Source organism: Stegostoma tigrinum, chromosome 24 (genome assembly GCF_030684315.1).
Source record: "Stegostoma tigrinum isolate sSteTig4 chromosome 24, sSteTig4.hap1, whole genome shotgun sequence".
Taxonomy (NCBI): domain Eukaryota; kingdom Metazoa; phylum Chordata; class Chondrichthyes; order Orectolobiformes; family Stegostomatidae; genus Stegostoma; species Stegostoma tigrinum.
In genome coordinates, this window is record NC_081377.1 from 12,359,729 (window position 1) to 12,387,519 (window position 27,791).

General features: G+C 39.5%; 1 protein-coding gene across 1 annotated transcript; it reads left to right on the forward strand.

Moving 5' to 3' along the window:
* The first annotated feature begins 1,045 nt into the window (after window positions 1-1,045).
* Window positions 1,046-27,207, forward strand: LOC125464828 (ribonuclease ZC3H12A). The gene is made up of 6 exons (XM_048557643.2): window positions 1,046-1,144; window positions 7,552-8,153; window positions 15,735-15,874; window positions 18,181-18,415; window positions 20,855-20,961; window positions 23,437-27,207. Exons 1-6 carry the CDS (start codon window positions 1,046-1,048, stop codon window positions 24,438-24,440), a joined length of 2,187 nt encoding a protein of 728 aa, XP_048413600.1. The 3' UTR covers window positions 24,441-27,207.
* The last annotated feature ends 584 nt before the right edge of the window (window positions 27,208-27,791 follow it).

Below are 27,791 nucleotides of genomic sequence, written 5' to 3' on the forward strand. Positions count from 1 at the left end.
AGAAGCCGGAGAGGAAATTCAATTGCCTTATATGATTTGTGAAAAATCAGAAAGCTAGAGAAGTACTCAGCAGGTCTGGTAGCATCAATGATGATTTAACGGGTTGAGTCAAATATGACTCTTTCTCAGAACTGAGAATTGCTTCAAAATTGAGGGAAATGGTGGCGTGGCAATGACAATGGCACGATACTGTTACTGGACTGATCATCCAGAGTAGGAACTGCAGATGCTGGAGATTCTGCGATAACGAGGTGTAGAGCCGCATGAACACAGCAGGCCAAGGGTCTAGGTGCAAAGCGTCAGCCTTCCCGCTCCTCTGATGCTGCTTGGCTTGCTGTGTTCAGCCAGCTCTACACCTTGTTATCTCTGATCATCCAGAGACTCAGGTTATGGTTCTGTGGATATGGATTCAAAATGCACCATGACAGCTGGTGGAATTTAAATTCAATTCATATATTGGAAATATGTATACAGTGTCAGTGATGGGGACCAGTGACGATCATTGATTTTTGTTAAAACCCATTAGGTTCACTAATGTCTTTTAGCGACTGGAATCTGCCATTTTTACATTGCACGGCCTAATATGTGACTCCAGACCTACAGCAATGTGATTGACATCTGTCGTGTGCAATGCTTAGGCAAGAGCAATTAGGAATGGGCAATAAATGATGGTGTTGCCAAATATGCCCATATCTCCCGAATGAATAAAAAAACACATTTAACTCAAACCATCTATTTCTGTCTGCACTAATACCGACCGCTAGGCTTATTGAATGTTTCTGTTCTTACTGCAGATTCCCATCGTCTGCAATGTATTACTTTAAACTTCATAAGTAGGACTCAGCACATTATGTGCTGATAGTCAAGCAGATCCGAATCAGCCGGGCAGATTTCCTAATCGCTTTCAACTATTTGCTCTGGTGAGAATCAGGAAGTACAAATTCTGGGGTGGTTGGGGGAGGGAGTGCTCCTCATCTGCATGTATTTAAGTTGTTTCCTGGCAACAAAACAATTTCATGACATCACGAGCGGAGAGATATAAGCTATGACTCCAGGCCAGCAATCAGTTGAACACACAGACTTAGGTGTGAATGGAATGCAGCTTTTGGGACTGGTAAATGGAGAACCGTGCAAACAGAGTTTGGTAAGTATTCTATTACACCTTTGCATTTTTTACATCAAGGCTAGGTAACAGGCCTAAAGTACTTCCAGTGCTTTGAGGAAACATTTTTACACCACTTTGTGTAAAATGGGAAGACATCAACAGTAAAAATGAACTTGCTAAGACTTCGTCAGTATGAAGTCTGGACCGAGTTCGGGGCTGTTCTGATCTGGGCTTTCATGCTGGTGGCAGCTACACACTTTTATTACCGATGCTTTTTTATGTGTTGAAGATATGTCATCTTTTACGAAATCATGAGCATATTAATTTCTGGGGACTGGAAATGGAATATAAACTAGTTCATAATGCCAGGGACGTGTTTTATTTTGTTTGCATTGCTGTTTAAACTGTGACAGTGGGGGTACCGTTGGAAAATAAAGAGAGCGTGTGAGACATGTTGAATGAGTCGCTGATTGAAAGTGAAGTTTGGTGGTAACATTCTGACTGAAAAAAAGTTATATAAAGCAGCAGAATGTCTTCGTGTTCTGTCGGTAATTGTCATGAACGTTAGCAGCGAAGCACATGCTGTGTCTTGTGCCCATAAGGGTGGGTGTGCATTACAAGAAGGAAGAGTCAGAAATGATACAGGCGGCTTGGCGTTCTTGCACAACCAGTACGTGTAACCTTAACAAACAAGAGATGAGTGTTGGAACAAACTAATCTTGAAAGTGTACATGAGCGCGGAAATGACCGAATCAAGGAAACCACCTTCCCACTAAGCTCTCAACCCATGCTTTAACTTCGAGAATTAATGTTCATGTGTGTGTACTTACACGTTATTTTTATCTGCTTCTTAAACGCCAACAAGGTCAAGTTCTGGCTTGTTTCCAGTATTAACCATTTCCTGTCCAATCTGACGTGTTTGCGAATTTGACTGTGTACAGTTGGTTCACGCAAGGAATTGTTTTAGCAAGTTGGTATATTGAAGGAGAAAAGCTGTAAATGAGGGGGAGAAGGAAAGCATTTACGTGGGTAGAATGAAACAAGCATCAACACTAACATAGTTATTAGGAACTGCCGATGCTGGAGAATCTGAGATAACAAGGTGTAGAGATGCTTGAACACAGTAGGCCAAGCAGCATCAGAGGAGCAGGAAAGGTGACGTTTCGGATCTGGACCCTTCTTCAGAAAAATCCTGAAGAAATGGTCAAGAAACTCCTGCTAGCAACCTCTCCCTCACCCCCACCTTCCACAGCTTTATCCGTCTTATTTCTTGACTGGAGATAAAAGGAATGAGAACAGAAGGGACAGAGGAGCCCTACAGTTCATTGTCATGTAGGCTCTCAGCAGCATTCTGGATCCAGAAACACTACAAAAATGTTCAGCTGAAATGTATAAGAAAGACTTTAGACATGAAGAGTTAAACATTCATCACAGCATATAGAAGCCCCAGGCCATTCAACTATGTTAAAGATTCTTTTTAAGTATCAGCTGTTATTGGTCATATGACAAACTTTTGAACTGTGTTCCTGAAAGTGTAAATGTTAAAGAAAAAATAGATTTGATGAAACTGGAACTCAGTTTCCTCCATTATAACCATTAGTTTCTTTTCAATGGAAAAGGGAAATGGAATTCTTAAGTTCCAGTTAGTCACTGTGGAACTTGTTAAAACTCCATGTTAAGAACTATGCTTTTTTTATTCTTGGTCTTGTATTAATTTAAGAATTGTCTCTACATTTTAATGCGGGGCTTAATCGAAGCAGGTAATTGACATGTTGACAGATATTCAGTCTTGGATCCAAGAGAGTCAGAGGCCCGTACTAAACCAACTAGTTTTGATTCATTTATGAGACGTGAATGTCACTGGCAAGGCCAGCATTTGTTACCATTTCCTAATAGCCCTTAGGAAAGAGATGATGAGCTACATTTATGAAGTATATTTCCACCCATAATGCTATCATGGATGGAATTCCAGGATTTAGATCCAGTGATAGTGAAGGAATGACAATATAGTTTCAAGAGGAAATGATGTGAGACTTGAGGGGGCACTGCTTATGGTGATCTTTTGAAGAGCACTCTACACCTCAGGGCTGTAGCATGAGGAAGGTGCTGTTGAAGTAGCCTTGTCAAGCTGCTGCAGTATACAATAGAAGCCTTTACCACTGCGGGGGGATATTAATGGAATAATTGAATATCTTGTGGTTGGGATCAAGCAGTGGGGTACCTTGATTGTATTTAGTTTCTTGAATTCTGTTAGAATCACTTGCAAGGACAAACCTTAGGGAGTCAAGAGGTGAATTATTTCCCAGCTTTTGACCTATTCAGTTGGCCCAATTATCTATATGACAGGACCAATTAAGATTCTGGTCAGTAGTAAACCCCAGCATATTGAGGTTGGTGAGGTGGGGGATTCAATGATCGCAGTGACATGGCATGGCAAAGGAAAAAGATTAGACTTCTTCCTGTTGGAAATAGTCACTGCCTGATACCTGTGTGGCACTGTGTTGCTCGTGATCAACTAAAACCTGAATATTGTCTGTCTTGCTACATATTTATACAGGCTTGCTTTTTTATCTGAAGAGCTATTAACAGTGGTAAGCACCAAGCAATGAAGAGTAAACATTCAGACTTCTGATCTTACATAGAGGGAAGGTCATTGATACAGCAGCTGAGAATGGTTGTAACTGGAATGCTACTGTGAGAAACTGTTGCAGTGGTGCAGAAAATCAGTTACTCAACAACCACGTGTTTTTAATTGGCTTTTAACCTAATATCATAGAACCAACTTTTTATGGAGGAAGCTTAGACACCATGAAGTCATTGTTTTATCTATTCATTCAGGTTAGCTATCATTATAATTTGAGTGATTTTGTATTCATGATCATTTGATTCAGTTGTCAGTTTTCACTTGACTCCCTGCCCCTTAGAATCCCAGCTTCACTTCCATGATGTCCTCATGTCTCCATCTTAAGTCTGTTAAAACCTTCTTTATTTCATTCTTTCCTCTGCCCCTGAAATCCTGGTGTTCTGTTTTGCTCACTTTGTGCCTGTTCTTTTAGAATCTCCTACACAGTTTTAACCTGAGGGTTTTTTTTGCTGGTCAGTTATCATTTTCTTTTTCCATTATCTTAGATCCAAGATGCTGAAGTATAGTTGGCGTCACTGGCATATTGTACATATTGAGGAGAAGGATGGAAGGTCAACATGATCTTAAGTTCTAGAATTACCACCCGCAGCCATTCTGCTTCCAACCACTTTCCCAAAGTGCTTTTTACAAACTACTTCATTGAAGAAGCTTTTAGTCACCTTTCCTGATAACTTCTTTGGCTCAGTGCCAATTTGACATATCCTGCTATTTATAATATAGCCAGGATGAGCAGGACTTGATCTGGAATGTGGTAGAAACACTTGGGTGAGCTTCGAAATGGCATCTGTGTACATAGGAGGGAAATAATTTTATCTCTTACTCTGGGACCATCCTAGAATTCATAGACAGCTACGGCTAGGAGAGTAGTGTCCAACATTATTAGAAGTGATAATAAGTGAAGCCAGATTGGATTGCTTCTTCTAGTTTTATTCCTCTGAACACCAATTTTTAAGGAAACAATAGGTTAAACTCTTTAAAGAAATTGCTTGAAACTTCAATCAATAGTTTCGGTGGAATTCCAGAACTTATGGGCAGCTATTTTTGACCAAAGCACAGTGATTTACCAGTTACTGACTTTAGCATTAGAGCACCTTCTATTTTATGAATGAGACATTATTGATAGGAGGGCTCCCAACTCCTGTCACCACCCCCCCTGCACCCCCCCCCCCCCCCCCCCCAACCAAAAGACTGTTTCACCTCAACAACGATTGTGGATAAGTTTCAGGTATTCTGCCTGTGAAAGCATGGAATGTTCATAAGTGAGCCAATAACTAGAAAGTGGATTTTATTGCCTTGTTGAGTGGCTTTCTTTTTCTTTTTTCTGGTGAAATGCCTCCATCCAATCTTTGCATCACCATAAGGCCATAAATTAACCAGATGTATTTATTCATCAACGCTGTGATTTTCCCAGTGCACAGCATGACTGTGCACCATGACAAGGAATCAATTCCTAACATTACTGGATTATTGCAACTGAAAGTAGGACACCAAACTTAGTGAAAATGATCAACTTAGAATTTAACATTATATTAGATTTAAGTCTGTCCTGTTGCATTCTTGGGTTGGGCATCAGTTAATTATGCGTTTCAGCCAAACTTTCTGGAATGCTTGAGCCACAATCATATCCTCAAAGCTCTCCAATGGCTCTGGCTAAGCTTCTAAATCATCTAAATATTTAAAAAATTTCAGCAGATGTCATCTTTTTAAGACATATCTTCACTTGTACAGCATCAGGAATACAGTGACACTATGCTGTACTTTTTTTTTCTGCTGCTGTGCAGACTGCCAAATTTGGCGCAGCACTGAAAGAAAGGACTTTGAGACATTTCAACATGTTACACGGGCATTTATCACAATTATGCAGCACTGGGCAAAGATTGCTCTTGTAAATATGTTTTGCAGCTTGGAATAATAGGCAAGGTAAGAGCACAGGCCAGTCACGTGGTAGATCAGTAAAAGTTTTAATCATTCAAAGGGCAATCGGTGAATCAGTTACGATCGCAATAACTTGGAAACAAGATATGCAGATCCAAATAAACCATGCAGGTGTGGTCAGGAGACCTTTATTTGCATACGCTAAAATAAACCACAGTTTGACAAGAGATGGATAAATCAGGATGGGTTATGTTTCATGAAGGTATTATTGTGAAAAGATGGCTACTCTAAAATTTTTATGTTGGTGTAGATGACTGCATTTATGATTATGAAAATATGAATTATAGCTTGTTGATCTCAGACTATAGTTTGTGATTGAGAAATATACAAGAGGTTATGTCATTAGAAGTTACATGGAATGTTTTCACCTGTAAAACCAAGGAACACTTGCAGCTGTGGCCCCGAGGAACTGAGGTTTGTAAAGATTATGGGTACAAATAAAAAGTGTCATAAGCTTTAGCAGCAGATGTGAGCGCTTGTTATCCAGTTATCTTTCATGCATTTTTGGTATCCAATATAATTTTTTAAAAATCCCTTTGCATTATAAAACATCTTTCAGAACTACAGGATACCCCAACTGCTTAAATCAAAGAAACCCTTGCAAGTGTAGTTTGGTGTAGTGCAGGAAATTTGGTGACCAAATTGCATACATCAAGATTCTGTACCTTCTCAATCTGTTTGTGCATGTCTCGGTATTACATACATGAAGAGCTTACTGAAAAATATATTAACAGAGCAAAGTGTGATGAAATGCAATCGAATATTACCAGCAAACGTTATGTGCTACGATTTTTGGTTTGTTCTCCTCCCACTGATGTTGTTGAGCCCAAAAGATTTGAGTGGAGTGGCTGAGGCCATTCCAGCCACCCCCAACGTGTGAAATTTATCAGCCTTGGATTCTATCAGGCATTGAGATGGACACCAATGAGAACAAGAATGACAAATGTGCACACACATAGGTCTGCATGTGCAGCCTTCAGTCCAGTTGCTGCGGAGGTTATCTTGCAGAGTAGATGAATCGTTTGTACAGGCAGTATAAATGGGTTAATTCATTCATTCCTTGAAACCTCTAATTTAGTCTCAGTTAGGTAAAACAGAAGCTGTGACTTAAAGTAAGTGTTGGCAATACTCTGTCAAGCAGCATTGTGGAGGGAAGAGCCCATCAATAACTTTTCTCAGAATTCAAATCCTGCTCTCTATTCTAATCCATGGCAAACCAGTCCATCAGGAATTTGAACATGCCGAGCAACTACTGCTCCTGTGCACATTATCAGGGCATCCTCAGGGTCCTGACACATCACATCAACTTAAGTTCAGCACGTCATATCTCCTGATAGTGGAAGATCTTGAAAATTAATTCTGTTTCTCTGTACGGAAGCTGTCAGCCCTGATTAACATTCTCAGCAGTTACAATGCTTAGATTTACAGCATTCACAGCTTTTCGATTGTATGTAACTGAATCTTTGCCAAACACCATTGTGACTAAACACCAAAGGGTCATTCACTCCATGCAAACTAGCTTTTTGCATGCTCCTGACATACTATATGAGGCAAATATTCAAAGTATGTTCAATTTATTCTGTATACCAGCAATGCTTGAATAGTTTTTGAACAAAAACCTGGTTATGTTAAAACATCAAGTAAAAATTTAAGCATAATTTGTTAAAGTTCTGGGAACTTGCCATTTTCTACAACAGAGCTGGGTTTGTAAGTAAAAGGCTCTAATTTGTAAACTCAGTGCCCTCTTCCTAGTTCAGTTTGAGTAAAGAAGGACTTTGCACTGTGATTAATATTTATGACATTGTTTTTAAAGTATCAAGTTTTCTTTATTTGTAATATAGACATACTTCTCTCTACTTCTTCCCAGGGTTTAGATTTAAAAGAACGTGGGATTTATCTGCAAGAGAACATGAATTTGGCAGAACATGCTCAATACAGCCATAACACTTCGTTGGATCTCCCTAACTGGACAAAGAATTTCCTGGTTGATTCCTCTCAACCATCAAGGACTAAGACTACCAAGCAGAAACTGACTTCCAGTGAAGTTCAATCAAATAATGAATGGAAAAGTAACAGTTCGAAAGAATCCAGAACAGATAATAAATTGGAGGCAGAGCTTGGGAGAAAGCAAGACAGTGAAGAATACCCAGGACAGAATTTCCCTGACTCCTCTGAATTGCAGATGAAAGTGGACTTCTTCCGTAAATTGGGTTACTCAGCAGAACAGATTCATACGGTTTTCCAAAAGATGGACAATAATGCCGATACCAACACCATACTCGGAGAGCTAGTGAAGGCACAAGGCACTGTGGAAAAGGAACATACACCAGAGGAAGTGCCAGGACACATCCTGGTGCCTCGTGGAGGTCCTTCAGTCAAAGTCCCAGCTGGTGGACCAGTGACTGAAGACCAGGAGCAGGAAGTCAACTTGCGACCAATTGTTATTGATGGCAGCAATGTTGCTATGAGGTATGTTGTTGGGTTTTTAGCCTGTTCATGTTTGGAGAATGCAGAGACAAGTTGTTAACCATCAACACTCCACTGCTGCAAGCAGACATGCAGGTATATCCCCCACTATCTTCTGATCGACTGTAAATGTTTCAATTTCAATTCTCAAGGTCAAGAATTGGAGAACAGGGGATTTATTTTTCTGAATAGAGGAAATCTTCTGTCCCACCAGCTTGACTCTTAACCCGTAAGGCTGTCTGCCTTTAGCCAGTAGGCTCATCTCTAATCACATCCTATTGATGTGATGCGTGGTTTTAGCGCTGACGTTAGGAAGGGGAACTGGAATTTTCTACAGGGCCTCAAGCAAAGTTTGTGGCATTTCTGTCACTGTTTTGTGTTGTTTCCCCGCCTCGCCCACACCTCTCTCTCAGCTGAGTCTCAATCACCACATGTACCTGAGCAGCCAGCAGCTGGCTGTGCATAGCCCAATTCTAACAAGACAGCAGCCATAGCCCACTCCCTGTTCACATGTCCTGTGTAACTGCCAGCATGTTAATGATGCACATTGTCATGGTCTTATTCACCGGTGGAAATGATGGTCTTCTACTGGTTGTCATAATCATTCCACCCACCATTCCTTCCCCCTTCTCCAATCCTGGGAGAGAGGTCCATGGTATGTGGTCAATAGTATATGTCTGACTCTTCTGTTTCAGGAGTCATAGTACCTGATTTCCAAAACCCTTGCTACGGTGAGGCTAGGAATGTGGAAAGGAATTATAATGGTTGTAAAATAATTCTGCCTATAAACTTTGCGCAAACTTCAAGCTAATGAGCCAATTCCGGGAACCATTTGACATTCTGGGAATCTAGTCCTGTTTCCTGTATTGATTCTATTACCCTTGACCCTCTGCTGACTCACCAACTGCACATGTTTTCAAGTATAAATCTTTCATTAACTATATGCAAATTGGCTGTACTTCCTGCTGAGGGGAATTTTCAGCTTGGCATGCGTTGTAGAAGTGAACTTACTGTGTCAGTTACCAGGCTGTGTATTTGGAAGGATTCCAGAGACAGTCACTGCCTGTACATTGAAATGCTTACCACAACCTCACGGTGATGGGATAGACACATCCATAATTGGTTAGAGAGCGAGAGGGAGGGTCCTCTGGCAGATTAGATTCCTAACTCTGCAAAGTCTGACCTCCGCCTGCTGCAGATGAGCCTATAACTGTGCACCTTTAAGGGGGCTGACTCCAATGAGTTTTTGCAGACTTTTAATTATCAAATTTAAATTTGGCTCTACGCATTATATGTTGACTGCTTGTTTAATTTTATTTGATTACCCAGTTGTCTTGTCTCAGGAAAACAGTCACCAAAAGGAAAGTAGATATGTGCTTTTAGAGGCCTTGCTTGTGAGTCAGGAGCAAAAAAGGTCTTCCCATCTGTCTCCTCAAACAAATTTTCTGCTGTCATTTCTCCAGCACCTCTTCCAAACCCCCCTCCCCACCCCCACCGCCAAAGTTCTGGGTCGTTATGGAGTTGGAAGGTTTTTCCCACAGTACGTTACCACTGTCATTTCGAATTCTGTGATAGGTCCGTCAACCATTCCGTCAAAATGGACCATAGTCAAAGCAGCTGCTTTAAGCATTGTTGTAATGGGTGTTACCATGAACAGAACAAATCTGGACAAGCATGGATTTAGCTCTTCTGTGACCAAGGAAATTTTCTGAGATACTGACATAAAACAGTGCAGCTCTTTGAAGTTGAGCCCAGGTTTGAGGTGTCCAATTTCAACATGAAAGTAATCCTTGTGTTAACTAAAGTTTCACGACAAAATCTACGAAATGAAATTCTAAACCAAAGTAAACTCACTCTCTCCTTCCTTGTTCATCAAAACTAATGATGACAATTGATCAATCACAGCTCAGAAATCAATTTTAGCAAGAAATTTAGAACAGATAGAGATTAAATTGTGCTTTATCCTCAACTTCTGTTTTACTGATTTGGAGGATTAATGCATCATGTTCATCTGATCCTTTTTACAGAATTTGTTTCCCATTGAACAATGCCTGCATTTTCAACTTAAGATATTAATTTAGAAAATGCAAACTTGTAATTGAACTTGCATTCTTAGGTTTAGTTGTATTCTCAAATAATTTAAATGAAAGAAAGTTGGTGAACAACCTCCTAAAACACATCTTTGAGAAAGTGTTTCACAAATCTTTCAGAAAACATTTGAAGCAATGTGAACGAAGTGAACTAAAAAGTACCAAATTGCTTGTAACATAATTTGTTTGCAATTACAATAAAGACACACCCCTTTGAAGCAAGAAAAGGTGTTCTGTATTACAAATCAATGAAAGCAGCATTAAATAATTACAAAATTATGGCAAGATATCTTTCAATGTGAATTGCACAATTCATTCCAACAAAGATGAAGTGAGGAGGAAATAATGAAAAGCAGCACTCAAGTAAGATTAACAGTGCTAACAAATAGCAACAGATTTATTTGCTGCATCCATTCAGTAACGCTGCATAGTTATGGTTTGGCATGTGTTCTTGAATCATTAACTTTAAGGTCTGAGGTCAGTTTTGGCATGGCTGGGCATTTGTCAAATTCACATGAGTGCACTGGTTTGACACCTGTGTCACATTGACAACCAACATTCATTAGCATCTACCACATGAATCTGCTGCCTAATTCCAGTGAGCAGGAGCAGAATTTAACAGATGCCAGTCGAGAATCCATGGGAAGAGCCTTTGCTGGTGAGGATTAGGCTTGTGGTGGAGCAACCTGAGGTGACCATGTGGGACTTAATGGGGCTGGAGCAGGAAGCCCAATGAAAGTGTTTCCTATTGTGAGTTCGCTGGTTCATGGGGAACACAATAATATCTTGTAGAAATGAACTTCCTGTCCCTAATCTTCACTTGGTTCTGATCCTGTTTATTCAGTGCAGTGCCTGACTATGATTGAACAGGAAAGTTGTGATCTCTGAATCCTTTCTGGGTCATGGGTTGCAAGGTTTTGCATACATATCTGGCCTTTTTGCTGCAAACGTGCAAAGTCTGTCAGTAGCCGCAAATAGGAATGTAGTCAGGACATGGGTGATAGGATAGAGCTTCAATTTTAACTCTCTTGCCCCCTTCTCATTAAACTGAGAAGGGAAGGGCTTTCAACCACTATCCAACTTAATGAATGAGACAATTGGTTAAAAAGATGTTTCCCAGTGTCTGTAGGTAAACTCAAAAGCATTTGCCAATTCATTGTAGGTGGTTTTCCTTTAAGAATAAAGTTTTTCTAATGAATGATCTTGGTCATTTCATAACAGTAATAAATTGGAAAACTCTTTTAAACAAAAATAAAATGGGATTAGTTGTTTCCTCATTACTTGCCTGCCTGTAAATGGCATAAGGTCACCAAATGTTTTGGCTATTGTTCTTTAACTCCATCCTCTCCAGGACATTTGTAATATAATTGCATGGTTGCTTCCCTTGAGGAAACATGTTACCAATCTGACATCAATTCCGTTTCAGGTCTAAGGTGATCCGAGTGTCCTAAATTCAGACTGTACAATAATTACAATGGTTGGAGTTTAGGAAATTATTACACTTTGTGAACAAGTATGACTGATGCAGGCTGTTTTGACGTCCTGATGTTCGGGGGGGGGGTTACACTTTCATGTGTCATAAAATATCAGAGGAAATTGTTTTGTCACACAGCATCACGTTGTTTCAGCTGTGGCTTAATGGGTTGGGTCTAATTCAGGAAATCATGGCTTCAAGCCCACTTTCAGAAGTTGAACACAACATCTAGGCTAACAGTCCAGCTAACGCTGAGAGCATACTGCGCTGTCAAATTTGCTGTCTTACGGCTGAGGCATGAAAACAAGGTCCTGCCTGCCACCTCAGGTGGATATAAAAACAATCTCATTGTACAATTATGAAAAGAAAAAATGCAGGTACAGTCATCACTGCTCCAAAATTGTACAATCAACAAGTAAAAGTCCATTATCTAAGAGCAAATTGTTCTTTGTAGGATATGCTATGCATAATGTGACTGCTAAGTTCAGTATATCTCACCAGTGCACTTCCTAGGTCTTTCATTAGCTGTGAAGTGTTCAAAGATGTCTCCAATCACAAACATCTATGAACACAACACTATTTAACTTTATGCTTGACCTCAATGTACAAAATAAACACTCCCTGACACACATTACAAGGTGATGCTTGCATTTTTTTTGCTATTTACACAAACAAACAATACTTTCTAAGATACAACAGATTCATTGTAAATTAACTTCTTGAAAATATTCCAAGAAGAGATCATAAAATCACATCTCTGACTGGAATTAAAAAGGGCATTTTTAGATTTAATTTTACCTCAAATCTTTGGATTAATATTCTAAATCACTCAAATCAAGTTATTAGTCACCTTCTGAGACCAACGGGTATTGTTTATTTGAGTCAATTTACATCTGTTCTCAGAACTTCAGATGAAGATATTGTGGTGGTCTTTTTAAATATTTTCATGTTTTACTTATTTTGGCCCCAGTCCATAGTAATACTGGACCAGTCAGATCGGAGTGAAAATTGGCTTCATAGGGCATATGTTTTATTTTTGCAATTTGGTTTCCACTGTGGTCAGTCACTGAAATTATTTATACAAGGTTACCAATTTTTAGCAAAGTTTATTGCTCAAAATAGAAAGCTATTTACATATCATCATGTAGTGATATTTATCATTTCTTAACATAAACAGCAAAAGGAAAAATCCAACCCTTTTCGTAGCGATATGTTTCCCAGACAGTCACCCCAGTGAAGTTTCACTCCTATCCCTAATTTCTCTCCTAAATGTTGAGGGGGCAAGTATTTCCTTTCTAGGACTTTCTATGCATTGACCAGATGTGCTTTCTCTTTTCCAGTACTGTTTCTCCCTAAGCGACACAGATGCCAGCAATGTCACTGACTTTTCCTTACAGAGCTTTAAAAACCAACTGTTAGAACAGTTTTAAGATTTCTTTTTAGCTGTGAAACCCTGAACAACCACAAACCAAACTCCACCTACTGGTATGAAACTGTACTTGTTAATTGAAACCTGATTATGTCTCCTAGTTTGATTTCTGTACGTCATTAAAATTGAACTATGCAACCGTTTCATTTAATTAAACCCCGAGGTACTTGATTTAGGCACTTAGCTTCTTGGAAATAATGTTTGAACTCACTGCTCAGAAGTTATTTTCTGATCATTATTTTAAAACAAAGCCACTTTTGCAGAAGCGAAAACTAAAATCTTTCCCTTCACATTCCATCAAAGTTTTGAAATAATAAAAATATACTATAAACCTACATCTCAAACTCTGTCTTTGTTTGAGATAAGACAAGAGTTTTTACTGATTAACAGGACATCTAGACATATGCATGTTTTCTTTATACAGCGCGGGCTACAAACTCTCTGAGCAGCTATTGTTTTGTCTACAGCCGTTTTAAATAACAAGGATCACGATTTATATTTTTCTGACTCATCAATAAACCAAACCTTCATAAACAAATGTCCTGCATAAAATGTTGCTTTTGGGATCAAGTTACACCAGCTTTTTGTTACTGTGACTGGATTACGAGAAATTTATTTCATTCTGAACTGAGTCAGGGATTAGTGAAATATACTTTGACTCTTACAGTTAGTGCCTGTAATTTGGAATTGCAACATACCTTGATCATTATTTCATATCCCCTTCATACAATCGCGCATTGATCTCAGGTGACTCATTCAAATTGAGTGAGAATAGACACTGATACTGGGTCAAGTCGTCATTTTGTAGCAGTATTGATTAATCTTATGGAAAGGCTATGACAGGCACACATATTCACGTATGCATCAAAATGTATGCATTATGATTACTATATATCTATAAACATATACAAGCACACATGCACAGAATCTTCTGCTCCAAAGTGGGGGTGCTTGGAGTTAGGAAGGGCACTTATTTAAGCAGTGTGTTGACTTTCTCACCCTAAGGCCAATTGAGTGCCTCAGGAGGCTATTTAAGGATCACCTGAGGCTGTGATCAAAGCAGTTGAACGGGTCTGGAATCAGACCGTGTACACATCAGGTAAACCAATTGGCAGGGCAGCTTGGTTGCTGAGAGCTGGACAGGGGTCCTTCAGTCAATGGGATTCTGCCTGATCAAAGAACTGGAAGTAGGATAAGGCAGTCCACCCTTTGCCTTTGCTTCTGATTCTTCCTGCCCTCTTCTGTTACCTTCAACCCAAGAGTCTCTTCTGCCAGAGAACATGTACTGTAGTCCTGGGCCCACAAACACCAGGATTTAAAGGGGGCACTTCCAGTAGCTGTCACGGCCTTCTCGAGTAGACCCCTGTCATCTCAACAAGATTCTGATCTCCTCTTTTGGCTTTACAAATGATACCTTTCTTATCATCTAACTATATAGGTTTACTTCAAGTGACCTAAATTGGGTGAGCTCATGTCCAATTTCAATAGATAAGTAGATCAAACTGAGAGCAATGTCAGGAGAAAAAAAAGAGTTAGGCATATAATAGTCGCTTTATTGAATTCAGAAAGAACTTCTTTGTCTAAAGAATGATACTAATGTGAACTTGCTGGCACAGGGAGTGGTTGAAGTAAGTTATATAAATGTGCCAAAGGGAAACCAGACAAACACATAATACAGAAGAGAATAGATAGAAATAATGATAGATTTAGAAGAGAACAGATGGCAGCAGGCCTGAGTAGAAGACAAAAAACCAGAATGGACTTGGTTATGCTGAATAACCTGTTTCTAACCTGTATGCTTTATGGAGTATATTATACGATTGGAATTGATGAACTGAATTATAATATGGTTTCCAAGCAGTGGAATCGAAAGTGTTAAGGTTTTTAGTTTGTCAAATGTCATGTGTTAAGACTTGAGGATATGATTCTATATATTATGTACCCATTCTTCCCAATAATGTAGTCACATTCCCCAGTTAGATAACCAAGGCTATCACGACTCAAATTTCTTTTGAAATTTGAAGCATTCCAAGCCTATCTCTCAAGTCTGAGTGTAGCCGGCATTACGCAACCAGAGAAGCCCACAACTGCACTGCTGCTGAGCACTTCCGTGCCTTTGTTGCTGAAGTTGCTAGAATTTGTATGCGGCTGCACATTTCTGGTAGTGTTACTCACCAAATTGGTACATTGGCACACAGAGCCATGGGCTTTGTGGAGACAGTTTCTCAATTGTCATTTCCTGCAAGGTAAGTTTCCAAATCTCAAACCAACTATCTGCCTAAGGCAACTGAGCAACGGAGAAGAATAAGAGGGGGTAAAAACATTGGGTGGAAGTGTGTCATTTTTACACTGAAGTCTTAGTGCAACGGAAGAATCATCAGCGCTGTGACGTAATATCTGCTAGCAGCCTGCCTGATACATGTTAGTGTTTTTTTTTTGCCTGTATTTTACAGTCTCTAAGCTCCTATTTTTGTAGCATACCAACGTAAAATTCAGAGTGGAATGCCTTCACCGATTAAATGCTGTCAGAACTTAAGATGAAGTGTAAGGTAAACATTGTAACTGTAAGTTTCTCTGCTCTTGTGTTTCAGTCATGGGAATAAAGAGGTATTTTCCTGCCATGGCATTCTGCTGGCTGTGAACTGGTTCCTGGAAAGAGGTCATAAAGATATCACTGCATTTGTCCCATCTTGGAGGAAGGAGCAGCCAAGACCCGATGTGCCAATCACAGGTACCAATTGATCTGCTGGTGGTGGTTCGACACTTGCTTGCTTTCCCATTAATCCCATTGTATTGAAAACTCTAGCTCTGTTAACCTTATTCAGGACTGTTGTGAGCAGAGCAAAATAAAATAACAACTCTTAAAGAAATGTTGAGCACTCCAGGTTGTCAGTCCTTGCTGAGTGCGAAGTCAATGATTTGTTAAACAAGAGCCCACTACAACTCAGCTTTTCGGAGAAGATTAACTGTCCGTATGCACTTTGAGCTTCCACAATGCTGAAACACACGTTTGTTCAAAGGGTAAATGAAATGCTTGTGACTGCAGTGGACCAAACGTTAGGGCGTGATACTAAACAGGCAAAATCTGATTGTTTCCTGGTTGCCTTGTGATTCGGATGTAAATAACATGCATAGCTTACCTTACCTGCAGCCCTTGCTGTTGTATGAGCTAGGCATTTACTTCATTGCCAGGTGGCAGGTTGGCAGGGATGATAAGCAGAAGGTAATTGATGGTTGATATTAAAAGCTAAATTGTACAAAAGACACAAACTACTTGTTTGTCAAAGCACAAGAGAATACTGATTGCAGAATGTGTGAGGCTGCTTTTAAAGTTTTTTTGAAAAAGTTGTCATTTGTGGGAGCTTCCTGTGCAGAAAATAGGTGCTGCATTTCGAACATAACAGCAGCTCATTAAATGCTTTGGCTGTAGAGTGCTTTTTGGATGTCCTGAGATTGAAAAGGCACTATATGAAATTCAAGAATTTTATTTTTCACAATTTTGTGGATGGCTTATGACTGCATATTCTACTCCAAACGTGTGCCACCTGTCATGTCAGTAGCGTTGTCTCGGGCATTTTTTCATGTGAGATGTGGGCATTGCTGGCTGACCATGTTTTAGCCTGCGCCAACTGCCCTTCAGAAGGTGCTGGTGAGCTGCCTTCTTGAACCACTGCAGTCTCTGTGCTGTGGATTGACCCACAGCACCTTTAGAAGCAAATTCCAGGATTTTGACCCAACAACAATGAAAAAATGGTGATATATTTCCAGGTCAGGATGGTGAGTGGCTTGAAGGGAATTGGAGGTGGTGTTCCCATGTATCTGCTGCCCTTCTCCATGGAAGTGGTCATGAGTTTGGAAGGTGCAGTCTGATGATCGTTGGTGAATTTTTGCAGTGCATTTTGTAAGTTGTACAAACTGTTGCTGCTGAGCGTCAGTGATGGAGGGAGTGGATGCTTGTGGATGTGGTGCTACTTGAGCAGGCTGCTTTGTCCTGGATGGTGTCAAGCTTCTTGAGTATTGTTGGGTCTGCACTCAGCCAGGCAGGAAGGGAGTATTTCATTGCACGGCTGACATGTTTAAAATGATCTGTTAGGCTCTTTGCATATGTGAACAGAAAGCCTGTAGCCTGTTTGTGGCCCCCTTTTAAACATTAGTAACAGCCTCATGCCTTCTGCAGTCGGTATTTTCTGGTGCTTAGTCATCAAACCAGCATTTTGTTTCTCTTGTGCAATTTAGCTTTTACTATCAAGCATCAGGGACCTTCTTCACACCGTCCTTGTCAACCTTCCACCCTCCCCAAATCCACTATCACCTCAGCTAGTGTCCCATCTGACACTTCTTCCTTCTCATGCCCCTTGGTAACTCAACTAAGTTTTGATTTAGCTTTCACTTGCATGTGATAGGCCTGACAGTCATTCACAGCGTTCTAATTAACTGTAGTCTTGGTTGAAATCCAACATTTTGGCACAAGCCAGACAATAACATTCTCATTTATGTGGGCATTCGTCTTAATCAGAGCATGCTCGACGGTAAACTTTGACATAGCTTCAAATTGTCATCTCTTTGAGAGTCTAAACATGCCAGGATACTCCTTTATCATTTGACTTTCAATTAGTAGTCTCAAAGTACTCTGCATCTTGAGAATGAGTGGAACTCAAAATAAATTATCAGCAGGTCATAACCAAAATATTTATGTCATTAATGTGGAATGGAATATTGATTGTATTTGACACTACATAGCTCCACAGGCCCTAGCAGCTCTTCACAAATGAGCTACCTGCATGAAAAATCAAGGTTAAATACACAATCACCTGATAGTTTTTCTAACTTTATAAATATGGAAGTTTAGAATTCCAAATCTGTCAACTGCTTTCTGGATGGGTATAATTCGTCCTCATAAATAAGCATTCAATTAGATGGATATAGTAATTTCTGTACTGTAAATCATAGCTCTGTCAATAAAGACTATCGGGAAAACCACATTACTCTATTTTTGCAATCAATTTAATTGCTAATCCATAATTTATTCCCATTTAGACCAACACATCCTTCGAGAACTTGAAAAGAAAAAGATACTTGTCTTCACGCCATCGCGGCGAGTTGGTGGGAAAAGGATCGTCTGTTACGATGATCGTTTTATTGTCAAGCTGGCATATGAGACGGATGGTATCATTGTTTCAAATGATACCTACCGGGACCTGCAGAATGAAAAACCTGAGTGGAAGAAGTTCATTGAAGAGCGTCTGCTGATGTACTCATTTGTGAATGACAAGTAAGTCAGTCTTTAGCAGAAAGCATTCCTCTCATGTGTTTCCGCCAATTAATTCAGACTGACAGCTATGATATATCAATACTTACAGCTTTTAGCACTTAAACCTATAATTACCTGACCGCAACTTCCAGTTTTGTTTCATCACCTTGTCTAATAATTTGAACCATGGTGGTGTTCCGGATCATTACCTGAATTAACCATTTTATCAGAGGATGATTAACCACGAACCAAACGTTGACAAATACCTAGGCCAGACTTAGTAAGAACAGCAGGTTACCTTCTCCAAAGGGAATACCTGGAATTATACAAAAATCTGAATTTCATCAATATAGCTTTTTATATTTCTTTAAACGGAATCCAAAATCTCAAACAACCATGGCAACATTTAAGGTCTCAAAGCTCTGTTTTACGAGCAATGAACAAAGCTGCCACACTACTGTGAATTCATGTACATAAGATTAGATATTTGCACAAAGATCAGAGTTCAAAGAAAATTAAATACATATGTAACATGAACAAACAATTTCCAAGTGGCAAACGTGTGAATGAGATTTATAATCAGAGTAAGCCGAATTGCAAATCCAACAGGGAGGTATCCACTTACGACGAGAACTGCTTTAAAATGAGTCACACTTTAAAACCAAAATGCATGAATTCTACTCATAATGAATGAGTGCTATTTTTGCAATTCAAAGCATTTTAAACCTTAAGCTAGGGATGTTGCCTATTCAAGGTTGAGGTCACTCCAAACTTGCAATGGAGCCTTGGAACCAATTCAACCCTCTTAGGACTTAACAGCCAGTCTTTCAACTATATGAGGCATAAAATCATAGTAAAGAAATACTCACTGTCATTAACCTGGTAGTGACACAAAAAAAATCTGAGAGTTAACTGTTCTTATTTGGTGGGAAAGAGGTGCTCCTGGGTAAATGAAAGGACAAATCAGACAAAACTATAAAGTTGGGGGTCAGACCCATATTGTCACCAATCACGTGACCAGGACAAATGATCCAAACAGATCCCAGCACGAAGGTTCTAGGCCTGAAACGTCAGCTTTCCTGCTCCTCTGATGCTGCTTAGCCTGCTGTGTTCATCCAGCTCCACACCTTGTTGTATCAAAGATCCCAGCACATTCTGTTTGCGCTTGGCAGGATTTTGTAATAACATTAAGCAACTGATTCTCAGCCAACACTGAACCGTTGACTGAAGCAAGTTCTCCGTTTCCATGGCACATGTTCTGTGTGTTGTATTGACCTCAAACACTAGCAAACTGAACTATTGGAACAAAGACATGCTTTAAAAAGAAGAAAAAAGCAAACTTGAATTGATTATAACACGGTGTGAAGCTGGAAGAACACAGCAGGCCAAGTAGCATCAGAGGAGCAGGAAAGCTGACGTTTCAGGTTGAGACCCTTCTTCAAACCCTTTTTCTGAAGAAGGGTCTCAACCTGAAACATCAAGACTTCCTGCTCCTCTGATGCTGCTTGGCCTGCTGTGTTCATCCAGCTTCACACCGTGTTATTTCAGATTCTCCAGCATCAGCAGTTCCTACTATCTCTTGAATTGATTATTGTTTCTTTTGTTGCAAGGAAACAAGTAATTGAAAAAAAAATCGGTAAATGCAAGTTATTTTAAAAACAACTGTGCAATTGCAGAGAACATTTCCATGTTGCAACATGTTGGAAAAGAGACCAGATTTGGAAATGGCCAGTGACTGAGCTACATATTTTTTAAATTGACTGATTATTTCAACCACAAAGAGACAAAGTTATAATTTAAAGTGGTGCAAGTGTCCTAGAGTGACTCAGAACAGTTTTTTCTTAGTTTTAATCTTTGTTCTTTCTTTCAACTGTTTCTTATTTGATGAATGTTTGTTTGAGTTCATTATAATGGTGTCACAACTAAAGAATGGAAAGTACCTACAGCTTTCGCACTTAACTCCATATATGAAGCACTCCCAGGTTCACTGCTGTTCTACAAATTACCAGCAAGTTGATTTAGCCTTGAAGGACAACCAGCACATCATTTTGGTGTTCCATAATGATCTTCTCTGTCTCCGTCAAGAGCAGTGTTCCCATTCCGTGCCAAATTGTGCACAGCATTATCTTGAAGCTTCACATGCTGAGAACTCTTAACTGCAAAAGAGTGACCGTCTTTAACCGGTTGAGACTGGATTCAGAGCAATGTGCTGGGGCTAACTTGTCAATGGGCCATGGTTTCTCTCATTTGCCCCATGACCTCTAACTCCATTTTACACAATTGGACAAACACTGATTGAACTATTACACTTAATCCAATCAATGATCTTAACCAGGTTTGATTATTTCAATCTTACCTTGTCCTGTGGAATATTTTCTTTGTTGCAAAATGTTTGGAATAGCTATTGTTGATGGTTACTCAGCTGCCCCTTTCTAAGAATGCATGTCTGCTGGTCTGCAGGTTCATGCCCCCTGATGACCCCCTTGGGCGCCATGGGCCAAGTTTAGATAATTTCCTACGGATCAAGCCTGTAATACCAGAGCATAAGCGACAACACTGCCCCTACGGTGAGTACTTTGGTTTGCAGTATGCAATGGTTTGGTCTTAGAACTAACATCACAACCCAGGCACTGACCATTAGCCTACCTGTCCACTCATGAACCACAGTGTGGTTAAGTTGCCTGTGGGCATATGGACAGCTCCTGCTTGGCTCTGTATAAAATGCTTTTGCAGGTAGTGTAGTTCCCTGTCTACCTGAATGATGAGTGGCATAACCTGGTTAAATTTCAGCAGTTCTCTGTAGGTATTTGACTTCTGGGGAATCTCTTTAGATTTAGGTAACTGAAGTGCTTTCCAATGGGAAAAGTGTGTTCATGCTATTTTATGCAGATGAACCTTGCGGTAGTTTAGGGCAGAAAATTGATAGAGCCTTAGACAGGTTTAGGAAGCAGAGATGGAGGGAGAGGATTAGAATCTTTTTCCCAGGGTGGAAATGCCACATATCAGGGGGCATAGGTTTAAGATGAGAGGGGGTAAGTTTAAAGATGTGTGAGGATTTTTTTTACACATGTGCCTGTAACACGCTGCCAAGGGAGGTGGTAGAAACAGATATAATAGCAAAGTTTAAGAGGCATTTAGACAGACACATGAAACAGGCAAGGAATAGAGGGATACTAACATGTACAAGTAGATGGGATAAGTTTCGATACGCATCATAGTTGGCACAGACACAGTGGGACAATGGGCCTGCTGTACTATTCTGCATTCTAAGACCTATCGTTTTGGTTGAGCTGGAAAGCAAATGATACACAGCAATGGTAATTATGGCGATAAAACATCGTGGCTGGCTCAGTAAGCCTACTTTGGTGGATAGTTATGGGATACATTAGGAGAGATTTGTTTCTATCATGTTACAAAATGTTTACAATTATATAGGATCTTTCACAAACACAGGATATTCCAAACACTTATCAGCCTCTGAAGTTCTGTTGCAATGTAGGAAACACAGCAACACAGAAACACACCAACTGAACAGCATCACGATAATGACAATGAAATTCGTTTTGGTAATGTTGATTAAGGGAAAATTATTAGTCTGGATGCTGGGGATGACTTCCCTACCGACCTTCATAGTAATGTCATCGAATTTCTTACAAATTGCTTCACTAAGAATAAAACCCTGCAGTGTTTATCACTGGAAGCGAGAAAATCACCTAAGCTTGATGTCATTAACAAAAGCAGAAATTGCTGGAGTAACCCAGCAGTTATGGCAGTGCCTGTGGAGAGAAATCAGGGTTAATATTTCGAGCATAACTTCAGAACTGAAGAAGGTTCACTGACCTCAATGTTTCTGCTTCTTTCTGTCCACAGGGGCTGCCACACCCCAGCAGAGTTTCTCCAGCAATTTCTGTTTTTATTTCAGATTTCAAGCACCTGAAGTTCTTTGGTTCATTTCCATGATATCATTGAACTGTACTGAAGTTAGCACACTGTGGCTCAAGTGCCAATCTCAAGGAAATAATATTATTTCCCTTACTCAAATTTTTCACTTTGGATCATTGTCAGTATGTTCCAATGGTCGTAATTGGCTTTAACATTATATCATGTCTGTGGCTATATGGCAATTGTTGCATTTGGCATACTCCCCTGTGACTATAGTTTCTAGAATACTTCCCCACAACTGCAGGGACTTGAGTGTAGGAATGCAGAGGCACAGAGCCAAGCTTCATCCAATTGTTTAAGACAGCATGGTGTTTCTTCAACATAATTCGATTAGTGTTTGTTCTTCTTTGACTGTTGGAGATTACAAATCAAAACTAATGAGTTTCAAAACTTGAATTTTAGGAATGTTATTTAATGTCCAAGAAAATTAACTCATAGCTCACTGCTGTCAGTCACTGAGCCATCTGAATGAAGAAGACCAGAGATACAATCTTTTATAGTTGGCTGGGCTGTCTCATGCAGGTTTAATAATTAGCATCAGTATTGCCAAGTTCAAGATAGTTAGAGTTCATGTTTGGCATGATCTCCACGCCCCCTCTTTGAAAATTGTAATGTGCACGATGGTTGAGAATGGATGAAATTTGGCTTTTCATAGCTAAGCCAGACCCGTGGCCAAGGGACCAAGAGCAGTTGGTACCATTAAAATTGTTTCTTTGGCATGAATCATTACTGAAGGAGGCAAGGGGCAAAGAGCAAGATCTAAATGTACTGTGACATTTCAATGAAATGACTCAACAACATCAAATTGCATTTATATAATCCCTCTAACATTGTAAAATACTCCAGAGTACTTTGTAAGTCTGCCAAAGAAAAATTGACACTAAGCCACATAAAATGATATTATATCCTGAAAAATTTGGTCAAAATGTATGTATTGAACCTTTCTAAAAAGTGCAGAGAACTGATGAGATGAAGATTTAGAAGAGAAACCCCAAAGCTTAATGTATATATTTTGATACCACATACATAGCAAATTGTTTGTTTGTTTTGCACAGAATCTAAAGAAAAACTTAATTTATCTTCATTTCCTTTATTACCAGGTAAAAAATGTACTTATGGCATCAAGTGTAAATTCTATCACCCAGAGCGAATTAACCAGCCCCAACGGTCATTAGCAGATGAGCTCCGTGCTACAGCTAGGTCGTCTCCAACTAAGAGCCTCAACTCTGCAAACCCACACAAAGAAGAGAAAAAGGCAAGTGTGCAGAAGTGGCTGACATATACTGAAACTGGTCCTGCTACTTTTAATCAAGGTGACAATACCTCCGGGAAGAGACTCAGCCCAGACAGGCAATACTCAGCACAGGTTGCAAATCCACCTGACAGCAGTGCAATGTTAAAAGTAATTGCACAAACCAAGCGATCATCAAAAACAAACGCTGAATGGTTTAACCATGCAGCCTTTGACAACTCCTTGACCAATTCAGTGTGTTCAAACTCACACAAAAGTTACGATGAAGGCTTTGTGTCATTTGAGAAAGAATTCTCTGACATCTGGCCTTGTAGATCTCAGAGTCACAGTGAGCCATACTCTGTAAACAGTGGACAGTATTATTTGCCTACCCACAGTTTAGACCATCATCAATACAGCTATCATTCCCATGATTCAATGCCATCAATCGGAGCTTGTGGTTACCCTCCTCAAAACCCATCCAGTAGCTCACAGTGCTGCATGGCCATGGGCAGAATGTCAATCCAGCCGCAGTTCAGCCTGCCAAGTGACTTTAATTCGCCAGGCTCCCAAAGACCACGAAGCTGTTGGCCTGACCCACACCAGAACAACAGGCCAAGCAGTCTTCCAGATCCTCGTGGGTGGGCAGTGAAAAGATGTGACCCCCAGCTCATGGATCCCTACTGGAAAAATAGCCAATGGCCATCACACGACCATCGTGCAGAAGAACGGGAGACTGCCCGCATGAAACTGTGCGCCATCTTCCAACCGCACCTCGTGGATACTGTTATGAAACAATACCCACACCTTTTAGATCCACAGGAGTTAGCTGCCACAATTCTAGCTTATAAATCTGAAAACTCTAATATTTAAGGTACTACATCACAAAGAGTTCACTCGTGTATCCAAACAAATTGCTTACCATTAATGTGGTAATTAATCTCAATCAAATAGATTGTAATTACAGATTTTACTTGCATTAATGTATGACATTTATAGACATATTCCTAGAAATCCTTGTTAATTGAATTGGTTTTACTGCAGTGTCTGTGGAAAACAGTCCAGTCAAAATATTTTAAACCTAATTTTTTTTAATCAATGCAGAATGTGACTCTTGCATTACAATCTCATTTTATTGTAGGTGATATGATAAGACTAATTTTATGTAAGCATATTTTTTAAATGCACAAGCTGAATATAACTTTGGATAAGCAGCTGGGGTATTCTCTACATTTAGTTTTAATGATTTGTACTATAATCTGTAAATATTGTACATACTGTAATCATCCTTCACTGTACATATTGTAATCCATGCTGTAATTGGTTTATGTTATATATATTTCAATCAATATATGTTGTACAATGTATATGTTAAACTGTACATATTGTAACACATGTACTGTACATATTGAATTCCATACATTTCATGTCACAGTTGTTGACTCCTGTATAGTGGTGTCCTCACAAATGATACTTACTTTTGTGAGATGGGTGTTTATATCTATTTTGGCGGCACTGCTGTGCTTGAGGAGGTGCAGAACCTGTAAATTTTTCTGCACATGTATGTGAACTCAGTGGAAACAAATTGTAAAAAAGGAATTGCCTTGTGGGCCTTGTATAAAACTACAGTTTTGTTATCAATTATTGTTATTGAACCAGTAGCATCACTGAGCCCACAAGCTGGTTATGTTGATACATATTGTATCTTTGCTAAGTTGTCGCTTTGATTGTGTCATAGAAAAGATTTGTTTCAGTGGTGAATGCAGATGGCTCATTTCAATAATGAAAATTAACTTAATGTCACTGTTTGAAGTAGAATCAGCCATTAAATTTGTTACACGTTTAGGAGCAGCTTGTTAGCTAAATGAAACTTTCAATTTGATTAGTCTTTGCAAGGCAGGATGTGTACCTTTGGAAGAAGAACGGATCTTTAATAATGCAAGTGCTTTCTTAATTGGCTGTTTTAACTTGCAGAAAACAGAGGTGTTTGTTGCAGGAAATGAAGGGTGGAAAGGAGGCTGCAAACTTGCTTCTAAACTGTGCTTAAATCTATTTTGGGAATGATTCTCAATGTCAGTAGGCCTGACATCATTGAAATCAATGAGCACCAATTCAACCATCTTACCAAAAATAAAGTTTAGTGTTTCAGGTTTTAACTGCAAACTGGTTTGCCCATTCGATGTCTTTTGCAAATGATTTAAACTTACAGTGCCCACAGTCAGATTGCTCTCAAACTATTTATCTATATCCAATGACTGAATATTATTCATGGAGTCAATTCTGCACTGACCACTGAATGGTAGTTGAAATTGGCTGTATTGGCACCATGTGCCAGTCTACAGGCTGTCGGGATTGCTAACTTGGTGTACTGGACTCCTCCGAGAGGCACCTGGAAAAAATCAGAACTACAAAATCATTTGTAATGGTTTTGTTCTAGTTAAGCAAACTGCTTATATTAAAAACAAACTATGATAAGATATTGTATTATTTGACTTTTTATAAAACCTGTTTCTCTTTGTGTTAAATAAACTATCAGGTATGAGCTTGTGTTTGAAGCTGAACTATATAGCATGAATGCTTTAAAGCGACAAAATATCCTGGTGAAGTTTTTTTTTTCAAAATTATTGAATTGCAGAGACACAGCCATGTGAGGTGAGATTTCATTCCCCTGCATATTGGACACAAGAGAAAATCTTCCTAGTTTTCTGATGATAAGGTGGCAGCATTACCTCGCCCACCAATGAACAATACAAACTTGTTCATATACTGACAAGTGTAATCAGGCCTGCTGTTATGAACAATAGTGTGGAATTTGGAAATTTTCTGTTTCCAGAATTGAACATCGTTGGATCTGAGCCAAAACCTTACTTTTCCCTCTCAGTTGTCCTGCTGCTGCATGGGTTTCCAAGGTCTGTGGATGACAGTGACTTCCAGAACTGGAAGGCAATGTGTTCGCCTGCCAGTCGCCATTTACAGACCCCCTGTGTGGCTGTGCAGCTTAGAGGGAACATTGGCCCCAACCCTTTCAATCCTCCACTATAACAAGGACTTTGTATCCTGTTTATAAGCATATGTTGCCCAATATCAAATAAATTAGGACATGCCCATGACAATACATTTTGGAAGTGAGATCCTGGCAGGAGTAAATCTAGGGGAGAATCATAGAATTCCTACAGTGTGGAAACAGGCCCTTCAGTCCAATGAATCCACACCAACCCTCAGAGCATCCTATCCAGACCCATTCCCCAAACCCACCTTATCTACACATCACTGAATATTACAGGCAATTTAGCTTCTTTAGCAATCAAACCACCATTTTGTTAATTTCAAAACCTAGCAAAGTACCTTGCAGGAGAACAATACTCTCAGCATATAATCATGTTAGGTAACCAATAATTCCATAATTGTTAAAGCAGGAGAATCTGTACTTGAAATATTTCTGTAAACTAGAGGTCAGGGAAGATCCATGAAGAGTATTACCTGTGTCTTGTGCTCATTTTATTTTTCTTTATGGTTTCTAAAATGCTTTCCTATATTTTCTGAGTTATAACCTTTTGTTGCAGACTTTTTTGTCCTGTTTAGAGAAGAAAAAAAAAGCTGTAGATGAGGAAAAAAATTGTAAACCTATTAAAAAACAATAAAGTACTAGCATTATGCAAAGACATCTTGTGATGTGGTGTATTTCTCCTGGCTATTTTACCAGATTTCCTATTTGCAAATGTACATCTCAATTAAGGTGTCATTTATAATGAAAGTAATGGTGCTGTTATCACTGTGACAAAAGATTGTTGGCTGTAGTGCTATACTGCTGAGGTTTGAGCATAAAATCAAAACTGACACTTTGGTGCAGTACTAGAGGAGTCCTGCTCTGTAGAAGGCGCATGCTTGTGAATAGGATATTAAGATCCCACATGATCTCAAAGGAGTTCCTAAGAAGTTGCATGACGCTATGCTTATGATAATCAGTACAGAGTTATCCTCAACATCTAGACTACCAACAATTCCCTAATTAATATCACCAAAACAAATTTCACGGTCAAAATCACAATGCTGTTTGTGGGAGCTTGCTCTACACAATATACTCATGATCAGAGATAATGGGAACTGCAGATGCTGGAGAATCCAAGATGACAAAGTGTGGGGCTGGATGAACGCAGCAGGCCAAGCAGCATCTTAGGAGCACAAAAGCTGACATTTTTCTGATGAAGGGTCTAGGCCCGAAAC